This window comes from Fundulus heteroclitus, chromosome 14 (assembly GCF_011125445.2).
Source record: "Fundulus heteroclitus isolate FHET01 chromosome 14, MU-UCD_Fhet_4.1, whole genome shotgun sequence".
NCBI classification, from domain to species: domain Eukaryota; kingdom Metazoa; phylum Chordata; class Actinopteri; order Cyprinodontiformes; family Fundulidae; genus Fundulus; species Fundulus heteroclitus.
The window spans coordinates 7,797,587-7,820,493 of record NC_046374.1 but is presented as its reverse complement, the minus strand read 5'-3'; the positions used below and the strand labels follow the sequence as shown (position 1 = coordinate 7,820,493).

Here is a 22,907-nt window from a genome sequence, read left to right as displayed (position 1 = left end):
TCCATGTTCCTGCTGAAGAAAACCATGTTTTACCATGCAGACTGTGTGTTCAGCAGGATGTGAGCTGTTAGTTTTCCACTAAGCATTGCATGTTGCATGATCATTTTATGCCATTCTTTCAGCAAACACTTAATCCTCTTCTATAAAGCCCGGATTTGTAAATTACAGTAAATATGTTGTTGTTCCAGACTTCAGCTTTCAGGTGATGGATATAATAGTCCTCTTTGAGATGTTTAAAGGATATCATGCTGTTTTGTTACCTAACCCTTTCTCCACAACGTTCCTATTGACCTGTCTGCTATGTTCCTTGGTGCTCAATATGTTTGTTCGCTGATCTCCTCTAACAAACATCTAAGGCCTTCATAGAACAGCTGCATTTACACTGGGACTGAGTTACCGTACACAGTAACAGAATCTGTTATGCATTTATGTGACTCCTAACAGGAATATGTTGCGCTGGATTTTATTTTTAAACTGAGAACACGCTTCTTTTCCTCCTGATCCTGAGACAAAGTCTGCATCCTTCTGCAGCAGGTGCCTTCAGTCAGCGGTGCAAGATGAGCCTAAAGATCAGCTGGTGTGAGATAACCTTTATTTTTGATTGGGAAGTTTTTCAACGATCCATTTATGAAATGTTTTCTTTGCTTGGGGCAAATTATTCTCGATAGGTCCAAAGACAACAGCCTCTGCTTTACCTGAATTTAAAAAGAACAATGTAGGCTCTCTGGGTGTCATGTTTTCAAGCTACACCTGTAGTCTAACTGAGTTCATTAAGCTTTACAAATAAATATATCTGATTATCATCAGCGTAAAAGGGGAAATTTGTCCCATGCTGTCTGATAATTTTACCAACTGGAATCATTTAATGGAGAACTGGGCCAAGCACTGAACCCTGTGGTATTCCACGAGTAACCCAGGATTTTGAAGAGGATTTATCTTTTACATGAGCAAACTGGAATCTGTCAGACAAAGAGATAAGCTAGGTTAGAGTTGTTCCCTAAGACCCCAAACATGTTCAAGCCTTTCACTTTTATTTGCTTTATGAAGCCACTAAAGGAGCTACTACTGCCATTACCTTATTGCCTGTCTTTCAAATAGAGAAATGGGACATTTGTTCTTGCCCCCACAGCGAATGATGTCATTTTGGTCTTACAGCCCTGCCTTTGAGGGTTTCTTTGCTTGTTCTCAACACAACGCTTTGGCAGAATTAGTTTCTCACGGGTTTCCACCTGCTGTACTGTGATAGGACAGGATTTAGAGGGCTGTGTTTAGGTTGAAAAAGTGGACATATCTCTGGTTCTGCTGGAGGTTTTTTCCTATTAAAGTGGAATTCTCCTCTCCACCATCGCTACATGCATGCTCTGTGTGAGGGATTGCTGCAAAGTCAATGACACAGTGCAAGAGTCATTCTCTCTTCATAGTACACCTGGTCTGGTGTTCTGTTAACTGTGACACCATCCAGGAGGGCAGATTTTTTGCCATTACCCTCTAACAATAAAAGGATTCCTGCATCAATGTGTGCTTCTGTGCTTTTTGTGTCTCTTGGGTCGGGCAGATGAGCGTTTACACTGAGCCTGGTTCTGCTGGAGGCTTTCCTTCCTGTTGAAGAGGAATTTTCCACTCCACTGTCGCTTCATGCATGCTCAGTATGAGGGATTGCTGCAAAGCCATCAACAATGCAGAAGACTGTCCACTGTGGCTCTACACTTTATCATGAGGAGTGAATGCTGCTTGTCAAGACTTGATGCAATGTGCTGGGTTTCCTTAGAGGGGAAACTTTTTGACTAGTCTGTCTGGATGATTTGATTGACTTTGACTTTATAAAGGGCCTTGAGATGACATGTGTTGTGAATTGGCGCTAGATGAATAAAACTGAATAAAATTGAAGTGACTGTCTACTGTCACTACATGTTTCTAAAGGACGAGTGAATGCTGCATGTCAATGATTTGATGCAATCTGACGGGTTTCCTCAGACATAAGACCTTTCAAACAATTAGAATAAAAAGCAGAATCTTGCTACATTGTTTGATAACTAAGAGCAGTTTGACTTGGAATCTGTCTACATAATTGAATTTCATTGACTTTTTTGTGTAGTGAGACAACATCCGTTATAAATTGACAGTGTATATATTTTTTAAATTGAATTGAATTAAATCAAACCTTGGAAGCCTTCTTAGAGCTGCTGCAATTAGGCTATATGCACAGGTATTTTATACATGCACCAGTGGGGTTTTTTTTATCAGAAAGACGACTCACTAAGCTTTTGCACAACTTCTACAGAATTGTGCCTCTTCTAATTCAGTGAAAATTACCTCTGTGTCCTCTGTGTTTAAGCCCATTCTTACACGAACAGTTCCACATGACGCAAATCTGGATCAGATGGAGGGTGGCTTAAGGTCAAAAAGGAGGAGCTTTTTGAAAATCAGAATATAAAGCCTCTGGATTTCTGATGTGGAGTAGAATCATCCTGCAGTTCTGCAGTTCTGTATGTGTTTTTCTTGATCAAATGGTGGCAAACTGTAAATTACTAATCAGTATTACATTTTTTTTTTCCCAAAACAAACTGCATGTTAAGAAAAGAAATCCATTATTGTCCTATAATGGGGAAATGTGGGCGTGACAGTGGCAAAGAAACAGACAGAGTTACACACAGTTTATAGTAGTGAAAAAACAAGCTAACCTAAAGTTAGTTCCAGAGCGACACAGGATGAGCTTGTCAGAAATGCCAAAAATAAAAGTAAAAAATAAATAAATGAGTAAATACTGTCCCAATTATTGATAATATGGTATATTCAGGTAAAAAAGATTAAATATTCAAGTTAAACTGAACTGTGGGGGGGATAAACAACCACCAGCCTATTTACAGAACAAATTATACGTATATCATATATATATGATAGTACATCAACATTTTGAAGTAACTAAGGTGTGTGCAACTGTTCTTTAGTATCTAGGAGCCAGAGTAAAAGGTTCATCATCAGAACCCATGCAACCATTACCATGATGTAAACAGTTATTGTGTCTGTTGTGAGCAGCAGGGGTAATAAAGTCTAACAGCAGCTGGGAGAAACAACCTGTAGAAGCGCTCCTTAGGATGCAGCAGTCTGTCACCAAAAGAGCTCCCCAGCTCTGCAACAGTAGAATATTGTCCATCAGTGATGTGATTTTTCTTACAGTCCTTCTGTCTCCCACCACCTGCACTGAGTCCAGGGGGCATCCCAGGACAGAGCTGGTCCTCCTAATGATCTTAACTAGCTGCTCCTCCAACAGATCACGCCATAGAAGATGGCTGATGCCACCACAGAGTCAAAGAAGGTCTTCAGGAGCAGCCATTGCACTCCTAAAGACCTCAGCCTCCTCAGCAGGTAGAGTCTGCTCTGAGCCTTCCTGTAAAGAGCACCAGTATTATGAGTCCAGTCCAGTTATTGTTCAGGTGAACACCCAGGTACGTAATTAAAGGCTACTGGGAAATCATCCTCTAGACATCAGCGATATGAGAGTGTGGCAAGAATCTAATGGAAGGTAAACACTCTAAATATATGTAAGAAGTTCCAACATGTGTGGAAGCAAAATGTGGAAAGGGCAATAAAATCCCTAACAACTCTCTGCCTTGGTTATCCTTTACCTGGCTAGAATAGGAGTTTATTGTTGTGTCCCTGTGCTCGGGTCCTTGCAGACTCACCTGGGATTCCAGCACAGGAGCAACAGCTCTCTTCATGAACGGAAGCGTCCGTCCAGGAGGCAGAGTTCTCTTGGGCCAGGGTCCTAACACTTCTCTGGGCAGGTGTGAACTTTTCTGTTGGGGATATTGCCCATGTGAACCCGGGGGACTATGCCCTGTCAGACCCTGCTGTCAAAGAGCAGGTCAGTGGAAACCGGGAGCAAAGAGGAAATGTGATTAATCGGGACAAAGCAGAGCTTAGACTACATTGACAAGTGTGGCTCACAAATGCTCTGCCCAGGAAATTTAGAAGAATGGTTGTAAAGTCTAACAACTGCTGGGAGGAAGAATCTGCAATAATGCCAGCAGTGATGGTAATTTTTGCCAGTGTACTGCTGTCTCCCACCACCTGCACATGGTCTAGGGGGTATCCTAGGACAGAGCTGGCCTCTCTGACGAGCTCATCAACCCCTTCCTGTCAGCTGTAGATAAGCTGCTGCTCCACAACCCACCATAGAAGATGGTAATGCCACCACAGAGCCAGAATTGGTCTTCAGTAGTGCCCCAGTACTCCAATGGTTTACTAAAAATCCCACAACGCTCTGCTGGATCATCAATTAGGAGCCTCAAGCTAAACAGAAGTGTTCTATACAGGCCAGAGATGGCTGCTTTGTCTTGTGTGCAGATCCAACCCAGCTGAGTGCACCTAGTTTCTATCCAGAGAATCTGGTATCACAAAGGCTTTGTAACATGTTCTGGGTTGGAATACTGTCAGAAGGATTTAAGAGGAGATTGTCAGCGTGTACTGTTGATAATGTTTTATACTTAAACTGACAGTTACCATAAAGGAAAATATATATTCTGAATCCTACTCTGCAACAAATGGAAACCAACCAACAGATGTCGCTATCAAGCTGATAACAATTTACAAACCACTCTTACTTGAACATTAACTTGATTTTCAAAGTGGTCATTCTGCAGCTCCAGAACTGACCCATATGCTGAAGAACGGCAGCGGTTTAACTTCAGTTAGTCAACCTGATTTTTCTGTTACAAACACAGCTTCCTTACATTTGACAGCATTTAGAAATGAAATAAATTTATGGGTAATCGCCCCCTTCAGAGTTGTACAAACCCAGACTTGAATTGCCCCTAAGGTATTCAATAAAGTCCTCATAAATCAACTTCAGCAACTCTTCTGTGATTATCTCGTCCTTCAGGAATGGGTGGAAACTTCTATCCGTTTTTTTGACCTTCTGACATTTCAGCTCTCCTTTATATTAACTGCTGTGAAGTTAGTTTGAGGTTGAATATGGAATATTTGTGCTCCGCAGCATCTGCCTCCTGTCTGGTGTATCAGCTGGGGTGGGGCTGTTTGCTTGATGGTGTGCTCCGATAGGAGAATATGAATTAAGAAGAAAGACAACCAACGTAGAATGATAACTCATTTTCTGATCTGAGCAAAGCAACAAAGCTGACTGCCCCTCAGCAGGTTGTTTAATAATAACTTTTGACATTCACACAGCCTCATCATTAAACAGTGGTTCATATTATACAGCAGAAAAATGAAACTTGTTGTCATGTTCCCTTTAAGATATGTATCTATTGAAAACTGATGTAGACCCTTCTACAACCTTGGAAGGATAAAAGGGTGTAGACAACAGATGGATGGATCTGTTAAGAAAGTACATCATGGACCTAAGATATCCTTAGAATTTCACGCTTACGTAAAAACAAGCAACCTTTTGAGATATAAAACTCTCAAGGTGCTTCACAAGAGACAAAGATGCATAAAAACCAAGGCCAATTATTGGAAAGCCAATTTTAAATAACATGATTTTAATCCACCAATTTCAAGTCCAGAGGAAGAGAGTTCCAGAGGCTAGGAGCCACTGAATAGAGCTGTCTCCTAAATCCGCTGAGATAACCTGTGTCCCCCCCTCTGAGTTTTCAGGTCATTTCAGTTTCCCTATTCCTAAATGTTTAACTAGTCACAAAATCTGCCTAGAGTTACGATTAGGTCTTTAATAGTCACCTTTATTCTCTAATAATGTAAAAAAAAAAACTTTGATTAAAAACTGGCTCCTGCATCCCAATAAGAGCAAAACTTCACAAAACTATCTATCTAAAACCTGTTGTCTCCATTTTTGCTTTTTATTGCTGTTCTTAGCCATATATTAAGACACTGTCAACCCGAGCAGTGTTTGTGTCATTCCATGCCACTGGTATAAACAAGGTAGCTATGAGATACGAAAAGCAAATTGTGTAAATTTAAAAACGTCTTAAATTACATTTGGATCTCAGACAGTCAGACGAAGCTTGAAACTGACGGAGAGTCCGCCGAGGGAAGATTACAAAGGATGTCAAAGAGATCTTCGAACCTTAGGGAGTTGGATCTCTTTACCAACAGTGCTTTCTCGAAACACCAGCAAAAGCATGCGTGGACATGGCCAAAAGCTCTGTTCGACTGTTATGAGGCCAATAAAGATACCGGTGCAGATCCGTCTTGACACGTAAATGTAAAGTGTTAAAATAAACTTGAAAGTGACTTTACATGATCTTTTTAGGTTTTGAGAGGTGCCTGTCTCCTTTTCCATCAGAAACAAACTTCTCCCTAGAATTGAAAAAAAAAAGCAGTGACATCGTCTTTGTTTGGTGTGTATGATATAAGATTTACAAGACTCACATCCATATCTACTGGTTCTGAATAGTTTAGAAATGTTTCCGTATTCAGAAAATGTCAAGTTAAAATCACGTGAATGCAGCTTGAAAGCGGTTTACCAGAAGAAGTCTAATTTCCTACAGTTTTGAACGCAGCCTTTATGTTCCTTCCCTACCGGGAAGTGAAGGGAAGAGCCCTGAAAGCTTTGGTACGTAACTTTAATTTTTTTTGAAAAACAGATCGTTAATGAGTTGTCCATTTAAAATATCACAGCACGTATTTTATTTTGAATAAACCTGAAGATAACCTAGTCAGTTACAGCAGCTCTTTAATGGGACTCTAGTCTTTCAGAATGGAAACTGGTTTTATTGTGCATAATCAAAGTAGAGCACATAAGTAATCTATCCATCCATCTATCCATTTTCCGTCACACTTGTCTTTTGTGGGGTCGCGAGGGGTGCTGGTGCCTATCCCCAGCATTATAAGTAATCTAAATAAATGAAAGATTTTCTGAAACGTTTTAATAAGTGATTTTACTATTTTACAACTATTTAATGATTAACGAGGATTGTATTTTCTCAGAGCCTTGATTCATTTAAATATGAGTATATATTTTTCTCCCATAGACGCTTTCCTCCCTATCTCAATCTATTTTTCTGTTCTCTGTAAACCGATTAAACTGTGATTGTGCAATCTTTTCCTTAGGTAGCTGCTTGCTTCACCATCTTTGGTTTCTAATGCAGAAGCTGCACTGAGGACAGAAGACAGGAAACAGAAGGAAGCGGCCGCTGCGTGTTTGCCAGGATGGAAGCGGGGGGATTACTGGAGGATTGCCTCAGAGCAGCAGAAACTCCTTTATGTGCACAGGTCTCTGAAGCTGTGAGGCTGGACTACTGTCGTTGTAAAGGTCAGACACACGATGGCGCTGTTTGGTTTGTTTTCCATCTGGGTTTGCTATTTGGTTCTGGCTGGAGTTCAGAATTAGGTTTGGATAACCAACAAAACAAGACCTGTCCTTATGCAACATTATTTAATAAACATAATCTGTGCCAAAAATGAGGAAACAATAATCAAAAAACAAATAATCATGTTTGGGTTTTTTTTTTTTTTTTTTTTTTTACAACCTTTTTTGCTATCCAGACTTCACCAGCCGCTTCGCTCCACTGGACTTTGTAGTGTTGCGTATGTAAACAGCCCTTTTATGGCTTTATCACGTATCATATCAATCAGGTTATGATCTGGACTTTGGGCCATGTAGCCTTGCTACATTTCTATTTTAGAAATTCAGTTTTAGGTATTTTCCCGGTAAAGGAATGGTGACCTGTCTGTGGGATGTTCATTGATGCAGGAACCCAGGCCCCCCATCAACACCCCTTCCACACCCTGCAAGAATATGTGATAGATACCTTGATGTTGTGGGATATTTTCAACTGCCTCAATAAGAAAACTAATGTTTTAAGGTCTTTGCAACAGCATTTGACACATAAATGTGCAACCTGATCTCATTTATTTTATTTAGAACAACAAACAAGCATTTTTACTGCTGGTAAATAGACATAAAGAAATTTAATGTAGTTTTGTAACATTTTTATTTCAAACGGCGGACCAATAGTGTACAGCAGGAAGTTGGGGGTAGCACTACTTTACTCTAAGTGCTATAAGATCAGGAAAAGAAATGCCCCCCTGCCACTTTTTCTTACATCTCATTAAAAATTATTCAACTATACGCACATACACACACAGATGTACATATACATTCAATATATGAGAATGTAATTGAAAAGTTCATTTATTTCCATAACTCAGTTCACGCTTTAAAACCTTTATTTATTAATTATCAATCTCTTTCCACTCCCTGGTGATAAAAACACAGCATTTAAAATTAGAATATTGTATTAGACCAATAAAAAAGCAACAATTTGAATGTAGAAATGGGGGCTTAGCTCCTGCAGCTGTGATACTTGTACAGAATGCAGCTGCTTTTCCACAAACATCAAACATGGAACAATTGCATAACTTTAAACCATCCACTTGCACACTTCCTCAATAGCACGGGGCTGTTGTATGTTGTGCTTTTTTTGTTTACTGTCAATCTTCCATTCACAGAGTGATGTTTTAATACTGTTTTTTCCCCTATATTTATATTACCTTCTTGGCTTATTGCATATTCTATCGTGCTTGTTCTACACTTAGCTATTTTATTCTATTTTATACTTTCTTATTGATTCTGTTATTGGGCCTGAGTGACAAATTCCATTCTACTTCATGTCTTAACATGTGTTAAAATGACAATAAACCTGAACATGACCTTTATGATCATAAAATGTATTTTTCTCTTCTGAGTTGCTAAAACTAAGTCTTTATGTCGAAACTGCAACTTCCCTCCATGCTGGCGCTCAATGTGCAACCTCTTGTGCAACTTTAAACCTGGGTGCTTCCTGCTCTAAACATGATTTAAATGCTCTTTGCTGGAAATAAGAAATGCGTCTTTTCTGTCCTGTAGAATCGCTGTGTGAAGAACTGGCCTCTCTGCTGCGGGAGGCTGTGGAGATGAAGTGGCCCTTTGTGCCAGAGAAGTGGCAGTATAAGCTGTCCATCAGTCCCAAAGACAAGACCAACCTCAGTGACCTCATCAGCAAACATGTGCACTCGCTCTTGGTAATTATGTTTGTTACATTGTGCTGTAAAAAGTCATTTCCCCCTTACAGGTTTCTTCTGTTTTTGATGTTTTTGTCAGGCTTAAATGATTCTGATCCTCACACAACTTTTAATATTGCACAAAGAAACCCAGAGTAAATCCAATAAGCAGTTTTTTAATTGTGATTTCATTTATTATCAGACAAAAAAAACCTATTCAAAGCGGTTTTCGACCAGTGGATTTTTATGCGAGTTCAATTTCACTAGTCAAACTCAGGTCTGGCTACTATCAGTTCTATAAAGTCAGGAAACAACTTTAAAAAAAAAAAAATCAAGCGACATGAAGAAGGTTAAAAGATCTCAAAAAGATCAATATTATAGCCCGATTAAAAGAAAACCAAGAACAGATAAACTACATCCATCAATCTGGAAGGGGTTACAAAGACATCTCAAAGGCTTCAGGATGAACCTCAGTTATGGCCGTTATTCACATATGAAGAAAACTGAAAACGCTGCGCTCCTTCCCAAAGTTACCTCAAGAGGGCCTCAACCACTCATCCAGGACGTCACGACAGAACCGAGAACATTACGGGGCAGCTACTTCTTTGCAGAGCGCTGAGTTGTTTAGTTTGCTTTTCCATTTAATAAATGAAATGATCATTTGAAACCTGCAACTCAGGTTGTCCTTAAAATCATTTGAAGGGGACACATATCGTGGGAAAATCCCCCTTTTTTGTCCATTAAATGCATTTTTGCTGTGTACTTGGAGTCTTTGCAGGGCAGAAAATGTGAATGTAGTCTCTCCAAGTTCTGCGTAGATATCTTTATAATTCTGTTTGGGTCATGTCTTTTGAGCCTTTCAGTTTTCTATTATGCTTCTTGAACTTTTACATCCCAGTATTTGCTGTAGAACTGCTGAACAAGGTCATGGTATTCTGATACCAAATAGATACCTTAGATCCATTTGGTGCTCTCTTGCATACGTTGGTGTGTCTAATGTGCTTCCAGGACCTTCTGAGGACATCCATCAGGGCTCAGGAGCCACATACATCCCTGGCAGTGGTCTTCTTAGTGGACCGCTTCCTCTATTGGACCGATGAATCCAGCCGGCTTCTAAAGATCACCAAGCTGCTCCACAAGAGGCACCCAGACACCCCCGTGGCCCCTCAGCTGGTCATACGGCAGGCCAGGGTCTTCCTTAACTCTGGTATTTAATGACGGAGGAATGGGTCAGAACAAAAAGACTGACCATGATGCTCCATGGAAGTTCATATACTTAAGATATATGCGGCTAATTATATAAAGGTCGCATGCGACATATTTGCATTTTATAGCTGTAGAAACGTCTAAAGAAATGAGCTGTGAGTGCCTTTTGTAGGAATATGTCAGAAACGAAGGTTAAAAGTTTAATTGTGTCGTTTGTGTTTCTGTGGTATGCTCTTTATGTTTGATTGTAACTATGAGCATCATCTCACACAGGGAAGCTCCAAAAGGCAGAGTCCATCCTGAGCAGTTTGATTTATAGAAATGGAACCACAGGTATTTAGTTTTTACAGCGCTGCCCTCTCACAGCTTTAAAGGATGCAAGTCAGACGTTAAACACGGCTTTGTCTTTGACGTTCAGGTTGCTGGGTCTACCGCTCTGACAGCGACAAGACGCTGGTGCAAGCTGTCAGTGTTCAAGTGCGCGGAATGGTTTTGCAAAAGCTAGGTAAGCTTGAAATGAATCGGTGGCCACTGGAATACTGATGTGTCCCGTCTCTTTTTTTTTCTTCTTTTTTTATTACAATATTGTTGTGTTTCAGGCCTTTGGCTGCAGGCTGCAGAGCTAATCTGGGCTTCTCTTGTTGGCTATTACTCACTCCCTCAGCCTGATAAAAAGGTAACCTGGAAGATAAGACAGCTGAGGCTGTCATGTTATAAAGCTGTAACGACGCTCATTGTTATAAACCTTTGTTCTGTAGGGCATTGGAACCTCTCTGGGCTTACTGGCTAACATATTGGTGTCCATGAATGATGAAGACTTCCGTGCTTTCAAGAGTAATCCAGATATTGATTTTGTAAGTTCAAGCAATATAAAAGATTGTTTCCCTCTTTTTTCTAGGTGGGGGGGAGAGAATTGAAGCAGCTTGTGTCATTCGGTATTCTTTTTAATTGATGGTTGTCGTTTTTCAGCCGTCTCTACTTGGGGACAGCGGGAGTCATCGTCTTCTTTCGGCCGCCCAGGCAGCTAAGATGGCTGTGGTGTACAGTCAGTACACTTCACTTTATGTGCTGACCAATGTGGTATGTTCTACCTCTAACACTCTCTGGGATCACCCATGGTGCTTCCAGCTATCCTTAACATTGACTCTAACCCTCAGTAACCAGCAACATGTTAACATGTTAACCTGCCAACATAAAGAAATGTTCTCCTGACTCATTTCAACCATAGAAAAAATGGGAAACCCAGTCAGAACCTTATGACATAAGCTCTGTCCCAACCACAACCTGTCCAAAGTTTTTGGTCCTAAAAACCTTCGGCGACCTTGTGGACTGTAGCCTGGCAGCTGTGTTTTAAAATGCCCGGTGAACAGAAAAATCTAAAATACTGGTTTCATATGTAACCAAATGCAGGGCAGACAGATCTTAACTTGAAAAATGCCATTTCAAAACATAGTGGGTTGGAACTAAGCAGGCCAGCCAGATTGATAATGTGTAGTACTCTAGTTTTGCACCATTTTGAATCCGTTTGGGGAAACGAGACAATTTCAGCAGAACTCTCTGAGCTGATTGGACGAAGCGACACCTAGCCCGCCTACCAAAGGTTGGGTTTAGACACTCATGGCATCAAATTAAAACACAGGGTTAGGCCATAGAACGGCTTGAAAATGAATGGACGCAAATGGAAGTCAAGGCACGGTCCTCACTTTGTATTTTAAACATGGATGTGCGTGCATGCGTGCGTATTTTACTACCAAAGTGAGGAGGTTGATGTAAAGTAAGGACCTTTTTTGATCCCTCCCTTTTCTTATAGGCCAGGGGTTGGGATTAAGACTGAGGTGTCAATTAGGGTTTAGGTTAGGGCTGTGTATGTACTGGTAGGCATAGGGTCAGGGTAAGGCCATACAAAGCATTGAAAATGAATGGAAGTCAATGGATTCAAGGCAAGGTCCTAAAACAAGGATATGTGTGTGTGTGTGTGTGTGTGTGGGGGGGGGGGGGATAAAATTAGAGAAAGCAAGTAAAGAGGTCACTGACGCTGCATCATCTGATCAACCAGGAAGCCACAAAGTAAAGCAGACAAGCTGCTTGTGGTTCAGCGGCAGCCGTGCTAAATGTGTCGTCCTACTTCTGGATGTGCTGAGTGGTGTGAAGTAATAAGGCTTCTAACCGATCTAATAGAAGCTTACTGAGTAAATGTTTACTTTAAATGTAAATGTTAGAACCATTGTAATAACCAAACTGAAACTATTGAGAGCTTTAAATTTGATTATTGTTTGTAAGGACAAACCAGTTTATTAGCTGAACCCCACGAATGGCCCGGTTTGCAAATTAATATATATAATTTTTTTATGTCTTTAGACGGCTCAAGGAACCTGCTTGCTGTCCTACAGCTTCTCACCAGCATGCCCCGCCTCTGAAAGAGCCTCCTTCCTCCAGGAGGCTCGAGAGGCCTTTGCAATCGGCCTCCTCACTAAAGCGGAGGGCGAGGTGGTCACCAGCCAGCAGGAGCTGCACACCTTCCTCAAGGCAGCCTATTCCATCACCGTCACTGACAAGTGGCTGGACGCTCCCAAGGAGGCGGTGATGAAGGCTGGTCAAGCTTGTCAGCAGGCTTTAGGGCTTTTCTACAAATACTGTCATGCAGGCACTCCAGACAAAGATGGCCTGTGTGTCGAAATCATGCATGAAGTCACCCGAGTCAAGCATCTGCTGGGCGTGGAGCCGTTCCCTAATTCAGAGAAGGGCTCCTTTATCCCCGACAGCTACAGAAACGTCACAGATGCCTCCGTGAATTTCACCCAGGAGGGTTTCTCAAAGACGCTGGTGAGATTTCAGAAATATCACGCGTCGCTGTGCGAAGGCGCCAAAAGTTGCAAGGGTACCGACGGCAAGGCAGCAGCGCAGCTGTGTTTAACAGCGCTGGACACAACCGTGGGCCCGGTTACCACGGAAAGTTTTCCAGAAGCATCGAAGCAAAAACCGAGGAGCTCCCGTTCATCCAGCGTGTTCCCTTCTAAAAATGCCGACTTGTCTCCAACCCTGGAAAGCACGGACCCCCTGGGATCCTCTTGGCAAAAGCTCTCCATGACCGGTTCAGGCTCTCCTCGGCCGAGCAGCGGCGGGCGCAGACAAGGAGCGAGCGTGAGCGATCAGAGCAGCATTCCCACTGAGAGCGACGACGACGGCGGCTGTTCACAGTCTGCCGATGAAAGCGAGAAGCCGAAGCCGCAGGTTCGTAACTCCGGTATCAGCTCCAGTCCAGTTCCAAAGTCCACAACTCCTAATTCCCTGAGTCATTCTCCACGGTTTGAAGTCATTCAAGCTGGAGTCGAGACGGTAGACTACGACACGGACCACATGACTAACGTCGACGACGTGGAAACCGAAGGATCGCTGCATTCCCTGTCCCAGCTAGCTCTCAAAACATCTTCCAGTTCCCTCGGTGAGAGTTTCGGTTCCCGGTCGTCTTGGGAGAAAATCTCAACTGGCCAAAGCTCCCCCGCATGGGAAAGATCACAGCCGAGTTCTCTATCAAAATCCCGAAGTAAGTCTGCAGGCTCCGACGGGAGCTTCTTCATCATGGACACGCTCGATTCTGAAAGCAGCTGCTCACCGGGTGGCGTCACAGATCAGGGCAACGCAGAGGGGCCTTCGCCTCTGGAGAGCCATGATCCAGCCCAATCAAATCCCCTAAAACCTGGAAGCCACAGAGCCCCCATGGCCCAACGCAAGCCTTCACAGGGGGTCTCAGACTCAAGTGCGCCCACCGAGGGCTCTGAAGAGAGTTCCTTCGAGATGCTGGGGGTCAGTCAAAATGGCCACCGAGGCAAGGAAGCGACTGCTGCAGAAAAAGACCCTCAGACGTCTGCACTGTGCTACAGATGTCTGCACCAGAGCGCAGCAGCGCCGGCTCCTGATGGACAGTTCATGTTGTCCCAGCAGGATTACCAGGCTCTGCTGGCTGGGATCTGCCATGAATGTCTGCTGAGGAGGCTGCGCAGCAAGACCACACTGTTCAAACTACAAAATGTTCAGACGGCCTACAGTAAGTTGGTTTGTGTGATAGCAGGAACGTCCCTTCGTTACCTAAACAAGCATTTTGCAAAAGCAGCAGATGATCCCAGTGGATGAATAATTATAAATTCCCCAATAAAGTTGATTGTCATTCCCAAACTTTGATGCTCTATTTTCTAAATGAGCTCACTATTGTTTTATAGATACATTTAAAAAATAGCATATTGCGCAAAAGTGGCCTATTTGTTGCCAGTCATTTCACAAAGGGAAACTATTATTTTACTTAGACATACAACCCCTAGAATAAAATATCAATCAAATGATGTTTTAAGCACAAACGTCAGGCTTCAGAAAAGTCTGTCCATTTCTATGAACTCAATACTTGGCTGGCCTCCTCTTGCATGAACCACTGCATCAATGCAGCGTGACATGGAGGCGGTCAGCCTGAGGTTCTGCTGAGGTGTTCAGGAAGCACAGATTGATTTGGTAGCAGCCTTCAGGTAATCAGCCTTGTTGGGTCACGTGTCTCTCATCTTCCTCCTGACAACAGCACATGGACTCTCTGTGGGGTTCAGCTCAGGTGAATTTACTGACCAATCAAGAACAGGAACACCATTGTTATTGAAGCAGCTTTTGGTACCTTTGGCAGTGTGGTCAGGTGCCAGGTGGAAAATAAAATCAGTATCTCCATAAAGTTTGTCAGCAGAGGGAAGCATGAAGTGCTCTAGAGTTTCCTGCTAGATGGCTGCATTGACTGTAGACTTCAGGAAACCCAGTGGACCAGAACCAGCAGATGACATGGTGACCCAAACCATCACCCACTGTGGACATGTCTGACTGGACCTTAATGTGGATTCTGAGCTTCTCTCTTCCTCTGGACTCTGTGGCCTTGATTTCTAAATGAAATTCAGAATTGACTTACATCTGAAAACAGGACTTGGGATCATTGACCAACAGTCCAGTTCCTTATTTCCTTAGTCGAGGCAAGACACTTGTAGCCGATGTCTAGGATTAGTCTGTGGGAATTGACTCCTAATATGCTGACAGTCCTCAGTCCACTCCTTGTGAAGCTCTCTCATATTTATCAGTTTATTTTCCTTAACAATCCTCTCACAGCTGCAGGCTTCCCTAATGCTGGTTCACCTTTTCCAACCACACTTCTTTCTTCCACTCAATCTTCTGTAAATTATGCTTCCTCAGCAATGACTTTTTGTAGTCCTCCCTTCACAAGGGAAGACTAGCTTGTGGAGTTGAGGACCGTCTTCTGGACATCTGTCCAGTCAGCAGTCTTCCCTATGACTATGTCGCCTACAGACCCAGACTGAAAGACTGTTTAAAGAATCAGGAAACCTTTACAGATGTTTTGAGGGGATTAGCTGATTAGGATATGACACCATGAGTATCCATTCTAATAAACGAGTTTCACTGTCTGAGATAACTGTCAAAGAAAATATTGCCCTTTTACGCAATAGTCAAACTTTTTGAGATGTACCAGTATGTGATGAACGGAACGTAAAGGTTTGCATGTCTCCAAATTGTCCCTCACTAGATGCTCTTCATCTAAAGTTCTCCAAGGCCACAGGATTGTGGACAGCCAGAGAGACCTGTGTTTACATCGGGGATCTGATGGAGATGGAGGGCAAACAGAGAAGAGCAATATGGGTCCAGTTTTTGCACCAGGAGGAGCGGTTAAGCAGGTATGGGAGTCAGTCAGCTGCTGGAAAGAGGCAAAGTAATGATGTTTATTTTGCAAAAGTTAGCATGTCTGTCAAAATAATAAACAGTGAACTACAGACTATAGCTAGCACCCAGCTAACCCTGCTAAGTGATAGTCATTATAAGCTAATCAGGCTCCCTGGGTTTAAGTTATTACAGCAGGACGGTGGAAAAGACAAAATATATGGTCACCTTAGAGCCGCTCTATTTAGCTGGTTCTTGCTCTAACCGTTCCTTAAGCACATGTTTCAAAATGTATAATATTTATTAAAAACATTATTATTTGTTGGGATTATACGAATCACAACAGTAACAGTGGTTACTTTCCCTCATCCTGACCGCAGCCCGACCACCACTTAATCCCCATCTCTCATCGGCACACTCACCATGCTTCAGAGCAGCTTGTTTTAGCCACGCGATCAGCAACCCCTTTTCTCCAGACATGACTCCTGGAGGTCAAACCAAAAACTTTCACTTTTGTGTCATCTAATCATTTAATTTATCTTGGTCCAACAACATCTAAGGCGTGTTTCTGACCACTAGCCCCTCTATGATTAAGGCGTGAATGCCAGGGGAACACTGGAGCTCAATATTTGGGCCCATTGGGTTCTTAACTTGTACCCGTCTGTCGTTATTGGTCAGGTTGGTTGGGCAGTCAGATCTAGGGAGGGTCCTAGTGGCCCAACACCTCTTCATATTACAACTCAATGCTGCCCAAATGTCCTTCCCCACATTTGTTGCTCTGACTAGCTCCGGTCTGGGAGGCCTATGGACAATTTGTTTTTCTTAGTTACTTCCTTTCTGCTCGGATATGCTCTGAAACTGTGAGACATCATATAGGCAAGCATGTTACATTGCAGATCTTATCAAGCCAACAAAACTTACAAAAGATTGCACTGTGATATAGTACTTTGTGTAAAAATCAGAGGGAAATAATGACTTTAATCGATTTTGCAATAAGGTTGTCACAGAATAAAAGTGGAGAAAGCTGTTGATTCTTTCTGAATGTAGTGTAATATCGTGAGAAGTGTACGAATGCCCAGGCCTAGCACACTCATGAAAAGTAAAGACACATTTTCCCTGATGTTGTCTGTAGTTATGTAGGGAAGGATTACTTGAAGCCCAGAGAAATCCAGTTTCACCTAAACGACGTGGAGCGACAGATGACAGCTCAGTACTACGTGACTGAATTCAACAAGAGTCTCTATGATAAAGAGGTCTTGGCTCAGATCTTCTTCATCCCCTCTGACGCGTTGTTGGTGAGCACTCCATGCGAGCATGTGTGTGTGTGTGTGTGTGTGTGTGTGTGTCTATGTGTGAAATAATCAAGCCCAGGTCTAACGACGTCAAAAGGAATGGTTAGAGATCACTCTTTCTTTATGTTCTAACCTTGTAAAATTAGCCTAAGTGCTTTTTTTTGTATAAACAGCAGTTATGGAGCAATTATTGCACCAGCAAGCATGTGACCCAAATAAAAGTTTAGATTTTTTTTTTCTTCAAATCTTTGGCATGACAATATGTTAGTTCTATAAATACAGTATTTATTTTAAGGCTTTTTAGACATCGTCACAACATGAGGTGGCAACCAATGTGTCCACGTTGGTAAATGTGTATGTATTAGGGCTGGGCAATATAGAGAGATTTTAAAAATATTAAGATTTTATAAAAAAAGAGATATAAGATTAGGCTATATAATTTCTATCGAGATGGTCCATGCTGCCTTAGAATTATACTTTTATATATTCCAATAGATCGTTTTTTCTTTTAGCTGTTATCATATGAGCATTTATCTACAGCTGTTTGTTAAAGAAAATGTGCCTGTGAGACATTTGGGATAAAGCTTTGATTCAGAGATGACTTTTTATAGTTACTTCATGAAAACGAAAACATGTCGAGATAAATATTGTATATCGGCATTAAGCCCAAAAATAGCGAGATCTTATTTTTGGTCCCTATTGCCCAGCCCTAATATGAAGACACAGTAGAAGGTAGGGCAGGCTGATCTTACCTACAGCATTTTTTGACAGCTAACATGTTCATTGCCTTCCATTTGTCCCTCAAATGAACACTGAGAAATTAACCCTGGAGGTAGGCACCATAGGCGGAGTATTTTTATGCAATACTGTTTTAAAACCACATAAAAACATGGAGAGATTCTCTTGAATACCAAAATGCAAAGGAAGTTACTTACCACAAAGTTCTTCTTGGGCAATAGAAAAGGAGTCTGTCTGAAGAGATTCAGATGTTTCAGGAAGCCTTCTTTCTTTGCTCTGTCGCCGGTTAGATCCTAAACGGAGATGAGATCGTGGGCTGCATAACAGTGGAGCCATACATGCTGGGCGACTTCGTCAAACTCACCAACAACACTGGGAAGAAAAAAATGGACGTCGAGGCTACAAAATACGGCCTGGCCTTCGGGCACTTCACCTACCTGTTCTCTGGGGGCCAGGAGGTTGTTGTGGACCTGCAAGGTATCGGCACGCCATCAGAGCTCTGTCTGTGTTTGCAGCCTTTTGTTATATTTATGACACACAGATAAAAGAAAGTCGGTGCTGTAATGCACTTTTCCTTTTCCCCGCAGGATGGACGACTTCCAACGGAAAAGGTCTGACCTACCTCACCGACCCACAGATTCACTCCACCAGAACCCCTCGAGGGCCCTCGAACTTTGCTGAAAGGGGGCTTGAATATTTCCTGAAAGACCAACATGGACCGACCTGCAACGAGGTCTGCAACCTGCTCAAACTTCCTCCACTCACCGAGCAGCCACATGTTTAAAGAGCTGGAGCGTGCATGTACTGACTGATGCTTGTGATGCTTTTTTTTGTCAGAGATTTACAGAAAGTGGCTCTGGTTTTACTCTCTACGTGTCGGCAGCATATGTTTAAATGATGCAATGACCTGTTAAATTATTAAAAACTATGTCTGCATTTAAAAAAAAAAAACAAGTCTTGTTGGAACATTTTTCAAACAATTTGTGCTTCCCATCCCTTTAATCCCAGCCTTTAATCAGAGATGTCAGCTCCCAGAGAATGTAGCAAATGGATTTTTAGCTTAAAGCATATTCTTTATTAAAAATCCCACCATGGTTCATTGTGGAGATCTGTTCATTCATAGCATATTTTATTAATGCCATGCAAAGCATTTCTTCTGTACTAACAGTGAAAAATAAGGACACCTACTCATTTTAAATAGGACATTTAAAATGTGCCATTTTACCCACCTGTACTGAAGCAGGAGTTTTCCTGGTCTGAGGCATAAAGGTGTTTATTAAAACTATGCGAAGGTAGAAAGACATCTGCAATGACCTTAGAGAAGCAGTGGTTGCTGACTGGCAATGTAGTAAAAAAAAAAATCAAAGTCAATCAAAGGGAGGAAGATGAATCAAAAGTGGAAATCATTTTAGATAGTTTCCAGTCTCCCTAGGAGCAAATTGACTGGTATCTTTTTATCTGGCCACAGAGCAGACATTGGGCACTAACGCACTATGTTAGTGCATCCCAGCTGTCTAGTGTGGTGGCAGATGTGGTGCTGATTCAGTCTTTTCTTTTGGACCTTGCAGTAATTAAGTTGGCCAATAATTTCTCTTTATGGCAAGGTACTCACCTGTAGAGCTGTCTGCTCAAACACTAAACCATGGCTGAAAAGGCACAGAGGTACTGACAGCTTCATCCATTTTTTTCTTCATCTTTGTGTGACAAGTAATCTGCTTTTTATCTGCACGTTCTTTTTCTTTTTGTTCATTTAAGTTTAGTGAAATTTATGCTAGACTCTGTTTTTTGGTGTCTTGATAAAGCTAGATCTTTTGCAACAAAGACCGAAAAAAATTATATGAGATATTAGAAATGTAAGAAGTTTAAGGAGGAAGAAAAAAGGATTTTAATAAGTAACATTTATTTCATCAACGCTAAAGCACAAGATTTCGTTAGTCTGTGTTTACATTAAAATACAATAAGGTGTGGAATCTCCTCCCTGAAATCCATCCGTTCCCTGAAACGTGATCAACTATGGAGCGTATTTTAAACCAAACACATAAAATAGAGATTTAAGGTTCACTTTCATAAACACCAACCCTTGTTTCTACACAATTTTCAGGTAAAACACATTCCAGCAGAAGTGTTCTTCACCTGCAGGTGCTTTAGCCTTGTGATTCCAGTCCCACACCCCCTCTGTCACATGGCCGCGGTGTCATCCATCGAGCACTCGTAACAAAAGAGCCTCGTCAGCTCAAATCCAGTCCTGGCTTTGGGAGCATCCTTCTTTTGAGAGCACAAACAACACGTTTGACCCCTGACCCACTGCAGAAACCTGCTGAAAGCCAAACCAACCACTGGAGGAAAGGTCGCACGCTGACCAAAAAGAGACGTGCGTTTATAGTTTCAGCTTTTGTAATTCCAATATCAACAAAATGCAAAGCCACCAAAAGGAGAAGCGGCTTTAGTTGATCTGAGCGAAACGTTAGCCGGCCCTCTGTGAATGCACAGACAGGCTGTGGCGATGTTTTACCGCTGCACCGGTCTGAGAGCAGCAGTGCTTTTATTTATGGCCTCAACCTGCGTCCAGCTGTCAGGGCTGGAGCTAAAACCCGGAAACGCAGGTCTCTGCCTCTGAGATCTGTGTCGGAGTTTATAAGGAGGTGGGCCCTCGTAACAGTCCAGTGCTTGAGACGGCAAACGGAGCGGCGTGTCAAGAAACATGAGACTCCCGGTCCTGCTCACATGTTTGCTGGCGGCCTGTCTGGCAGAGAAGCCCCATCCGTGTGGTAAGGGCGCGTTTTACATTGATATGAGCTCCTTTCAGGGCTAGATTTATGTTTTAATAAAGAAAATGCATCTGTTTTTTTCCACACAGCAAGTCCTCCCCTGCTCAGCGGAGCCCTGACCGTGGTAAGCCTTTGATTAGTCCACACAATAGAGCCAAACCTGAGCAGAGCTAAGCAAAGGTACAACTCTCTGACTCTGCAGTCGACGCAGAATGAAAAGCTGTGGACCTACGCCAGGTACCTGTACGATGCGCTGGGACACAGAGTCCGCCTGCTGGAGCTGGGCACCTACCAGAACAAGTCGTTCACCTACGACGCTCTGCTGCTCTACAGAGAGGTGAATGTCTGTCTCTGGTTTCCGTGGGATGTGGGATGTTGAATCAGAGGTGAAAACGAGCCATGGACGTTTGGTCCGTTGCTCTCAAGATTTCCCTTCCTAGTGGGAACTGATGTTTAGATGTCAAGCCAGGGTGTTATATTCCAAAGATTTAAACGAGGATCAACTTTAGGAAATTGCAGTCTCATCAAGGGCAATGTGTTCTCCCAGGGAACAAGCCTATAAAGAGATGAGGCATAACGACAGCAGTTAAACATAACATGGGGCAACGGTAAATGATTACCTCTGGTCAATGCATGAAGAGAGACATATTCTGTTGTTGAAGAGCAGTGATCAGTTTTTACAGCTATACACGATATAAATATCAGCAGATCAACTTTAAAATGCACCAATTTTAAAGTGGTGGTGTCCAAACTTTGAGCTTTAAATACTAAGTTTAGCATCCTTTAGGAATGCTCCGGTTGGGATGTCCTTTGGTAAAGCTGCAAGGACCTGGGGCCTCTGGAATACGCACCAGAGGACATGGCTGCCAGCATTCAAGGGGTTAGGGATGGTTTGCCTTGAGATTCAAACACCTTCTCAATACAAGGGCTCATTCCAAAGCCCTTAAATATGACCACTGCCTTACTGTCCTTTTCCCTGCTGAAGACAAGCAGCCCCACACCATCACACTGCCACCACCATGTGTCACAGTGGGGATGGCGCTTTCAGGGTGATCCTCTGTGTTAGTATTTCACATCATCATCATCATCATTTATTTATTTCTAAAGGGCTTTAAAAACCAAAGGGCTGTACAGGTACGTAAGAACTAAAAGAAGGATAAAAAAATAAAGAAGCAATAGGCAATAAAATACAAGGTCGACAGTACAAGCAATAAAATCAGCAGTAAAAGGAAAAAATGAAACAAAGGCAATTATCATTTCATAGCCTTCGCTCACTTCTTTAACCGTTTAGGCGCTTCTGCAATTTACTTTATTGTCCCTGCTCCAGTTATGTGCACACACGTCTACATGTACCACTTGTATCCCAATCGGGCTTTCCTTCTGAGCCTTTGACGAGCATTTCTGTAAAAAAAAGAAGTATATTAATTTTGCCGCCGTCTCTCCCGACCTCTCTGATCAGGCTGCCATGTATGAGATTCACGCACATAACCGCACGTGTCAGAAGAAACCTCTGAAGGTGGAATTCCACCCCATGGCTGTTCCAAAAGACGCCTCCCTGCTGGGCCAGGCTGTGCTGGGAAGTTCATCCGGACCTGGACAAGGCCTGTTGGTGAACACCTGGACAGGAGACCTACCAGACAAGTCAGGTGAGAAGGTGTCGTCTGGGTCCGTAAGTTTCCTGGTTACCCGTCCGTTCAGCAGATGTTAGGAGTGCTCTTTTTTTTCTCTGGTCTTTCAGGAAAGTACATGACAACGGTGACTGAATTCGGCTGCATTCCCGTCAGCACTGCCTACCACACCAAAGAGTTCGGATGGGTGGCGACCAGGTTGGTGTCATGATAAAGCTAAAACTGACGTGCCTGACGAGCTCAGGGTTCTGATTCCGGCCTCTGTTTCTCTGACAGCTTCTTCAACAATGTCATCGGGGTCGAAGATCCTGATCTCCTCAACCCCCCAAGCTATTGCTCTGACGCAGAGATAAAGGAGGAGGAGCCGGCAGACTTCCTCAGTTTGTTCATGAACAAGAACTGAAGAACTCCTGTGATTGGTTCATACCATTTAACTCTGTTGTCATGTTTGAATCTCACTCGAGACCTTAGCGCACTCAGCAGATTTCTAGGCTGATCAGTCCCTTAGGTTGTGTCACACCCCACTTAACTTCAACTCATTTTCATTTAGCCTGGCAGTCCAGTGAAGAATGTCTTTCCACAGTAAGAATAATTAATAAAATAATTTTTCTTTCACAGTG

The 22,907-nt window shown here is 42.6% G+C and overlaps 2 protein-coding genes across 3 annotated transcripts; both read left to right on the top strand.

Annotated features, from left to right (window-relative positions):
* Positions 1 to 6,481: 6,481 nt before the first annotated feature.
* Positions 6,482 to 18,829, top strand: alpk1 (alpha-kinase 1). 2 transcript variants are annotated; one of them, XM_012861498.3, is made up of 14 exons: positions 6,482 to 6,532; positions 7,068 to 7,231; positions 8,828 to 8,982; positions 9,970 to 10,168; positions 10,441 to 10,500; positions 10,586 to 10,672; positions 10,767 to 10,843; positions 10,926 to 11,021; positions 11,137 to 11,247; positions 12,526 to 14,212; positions 15,731 to 15,878; positions 16,994 to 17,156; positions 18,182 to 18,368; positions 18,479 to 18,829. In XM_012861498.3, the coding sequence occupies exons 2-14, from the start codon at positions 7,129 to 7,131 to the stop codon at positions 18,673 to 18,675; spliced, it is 3,270 nt and encodes a 1,089-aa protein (XP_012716952.2). In that variant the 5' UTR covers positions 6,482 to 6,532; positions 7,068 to 7,128; the 3' UTR covers positions 18,676 to 18,829. The 2 variants fall into 2 exon arrangements, with proteins under 2 accessions (XP_012716952.2, XP_036002111.1); XM_036146218.1 differs by having other exon boundaries at positions 6,517 to 6,532; positions 7,030 to 7,231.
* A 1,686-nt stretch (positions 18,830 to 20,515) lies between these two features.
* Positions 20,516 to 22,907, top strand: LOC105925574 (ependymin). The gene is made up of 6 exons (XM_012861502.3): positions 20,516 to 20,659; positions 20,749 to 20,783; positions 20,862 to 20,996; positions 22,119 to 22,305; positions 22,398 to 22,485; positions 22,564 to 22,907. The coding sequence occupies exons 1-6, from the start codon at positions 20,593 to 20,595 to the stop codon at positions 22,688 to 22,690; spliced, it is 639 nt and encodes a 212-aa protein (XP_012716956.2). The 5' UTR covers positions 20,516 to 20,592; the 3' UTR covers positions 22,691 to 22,907.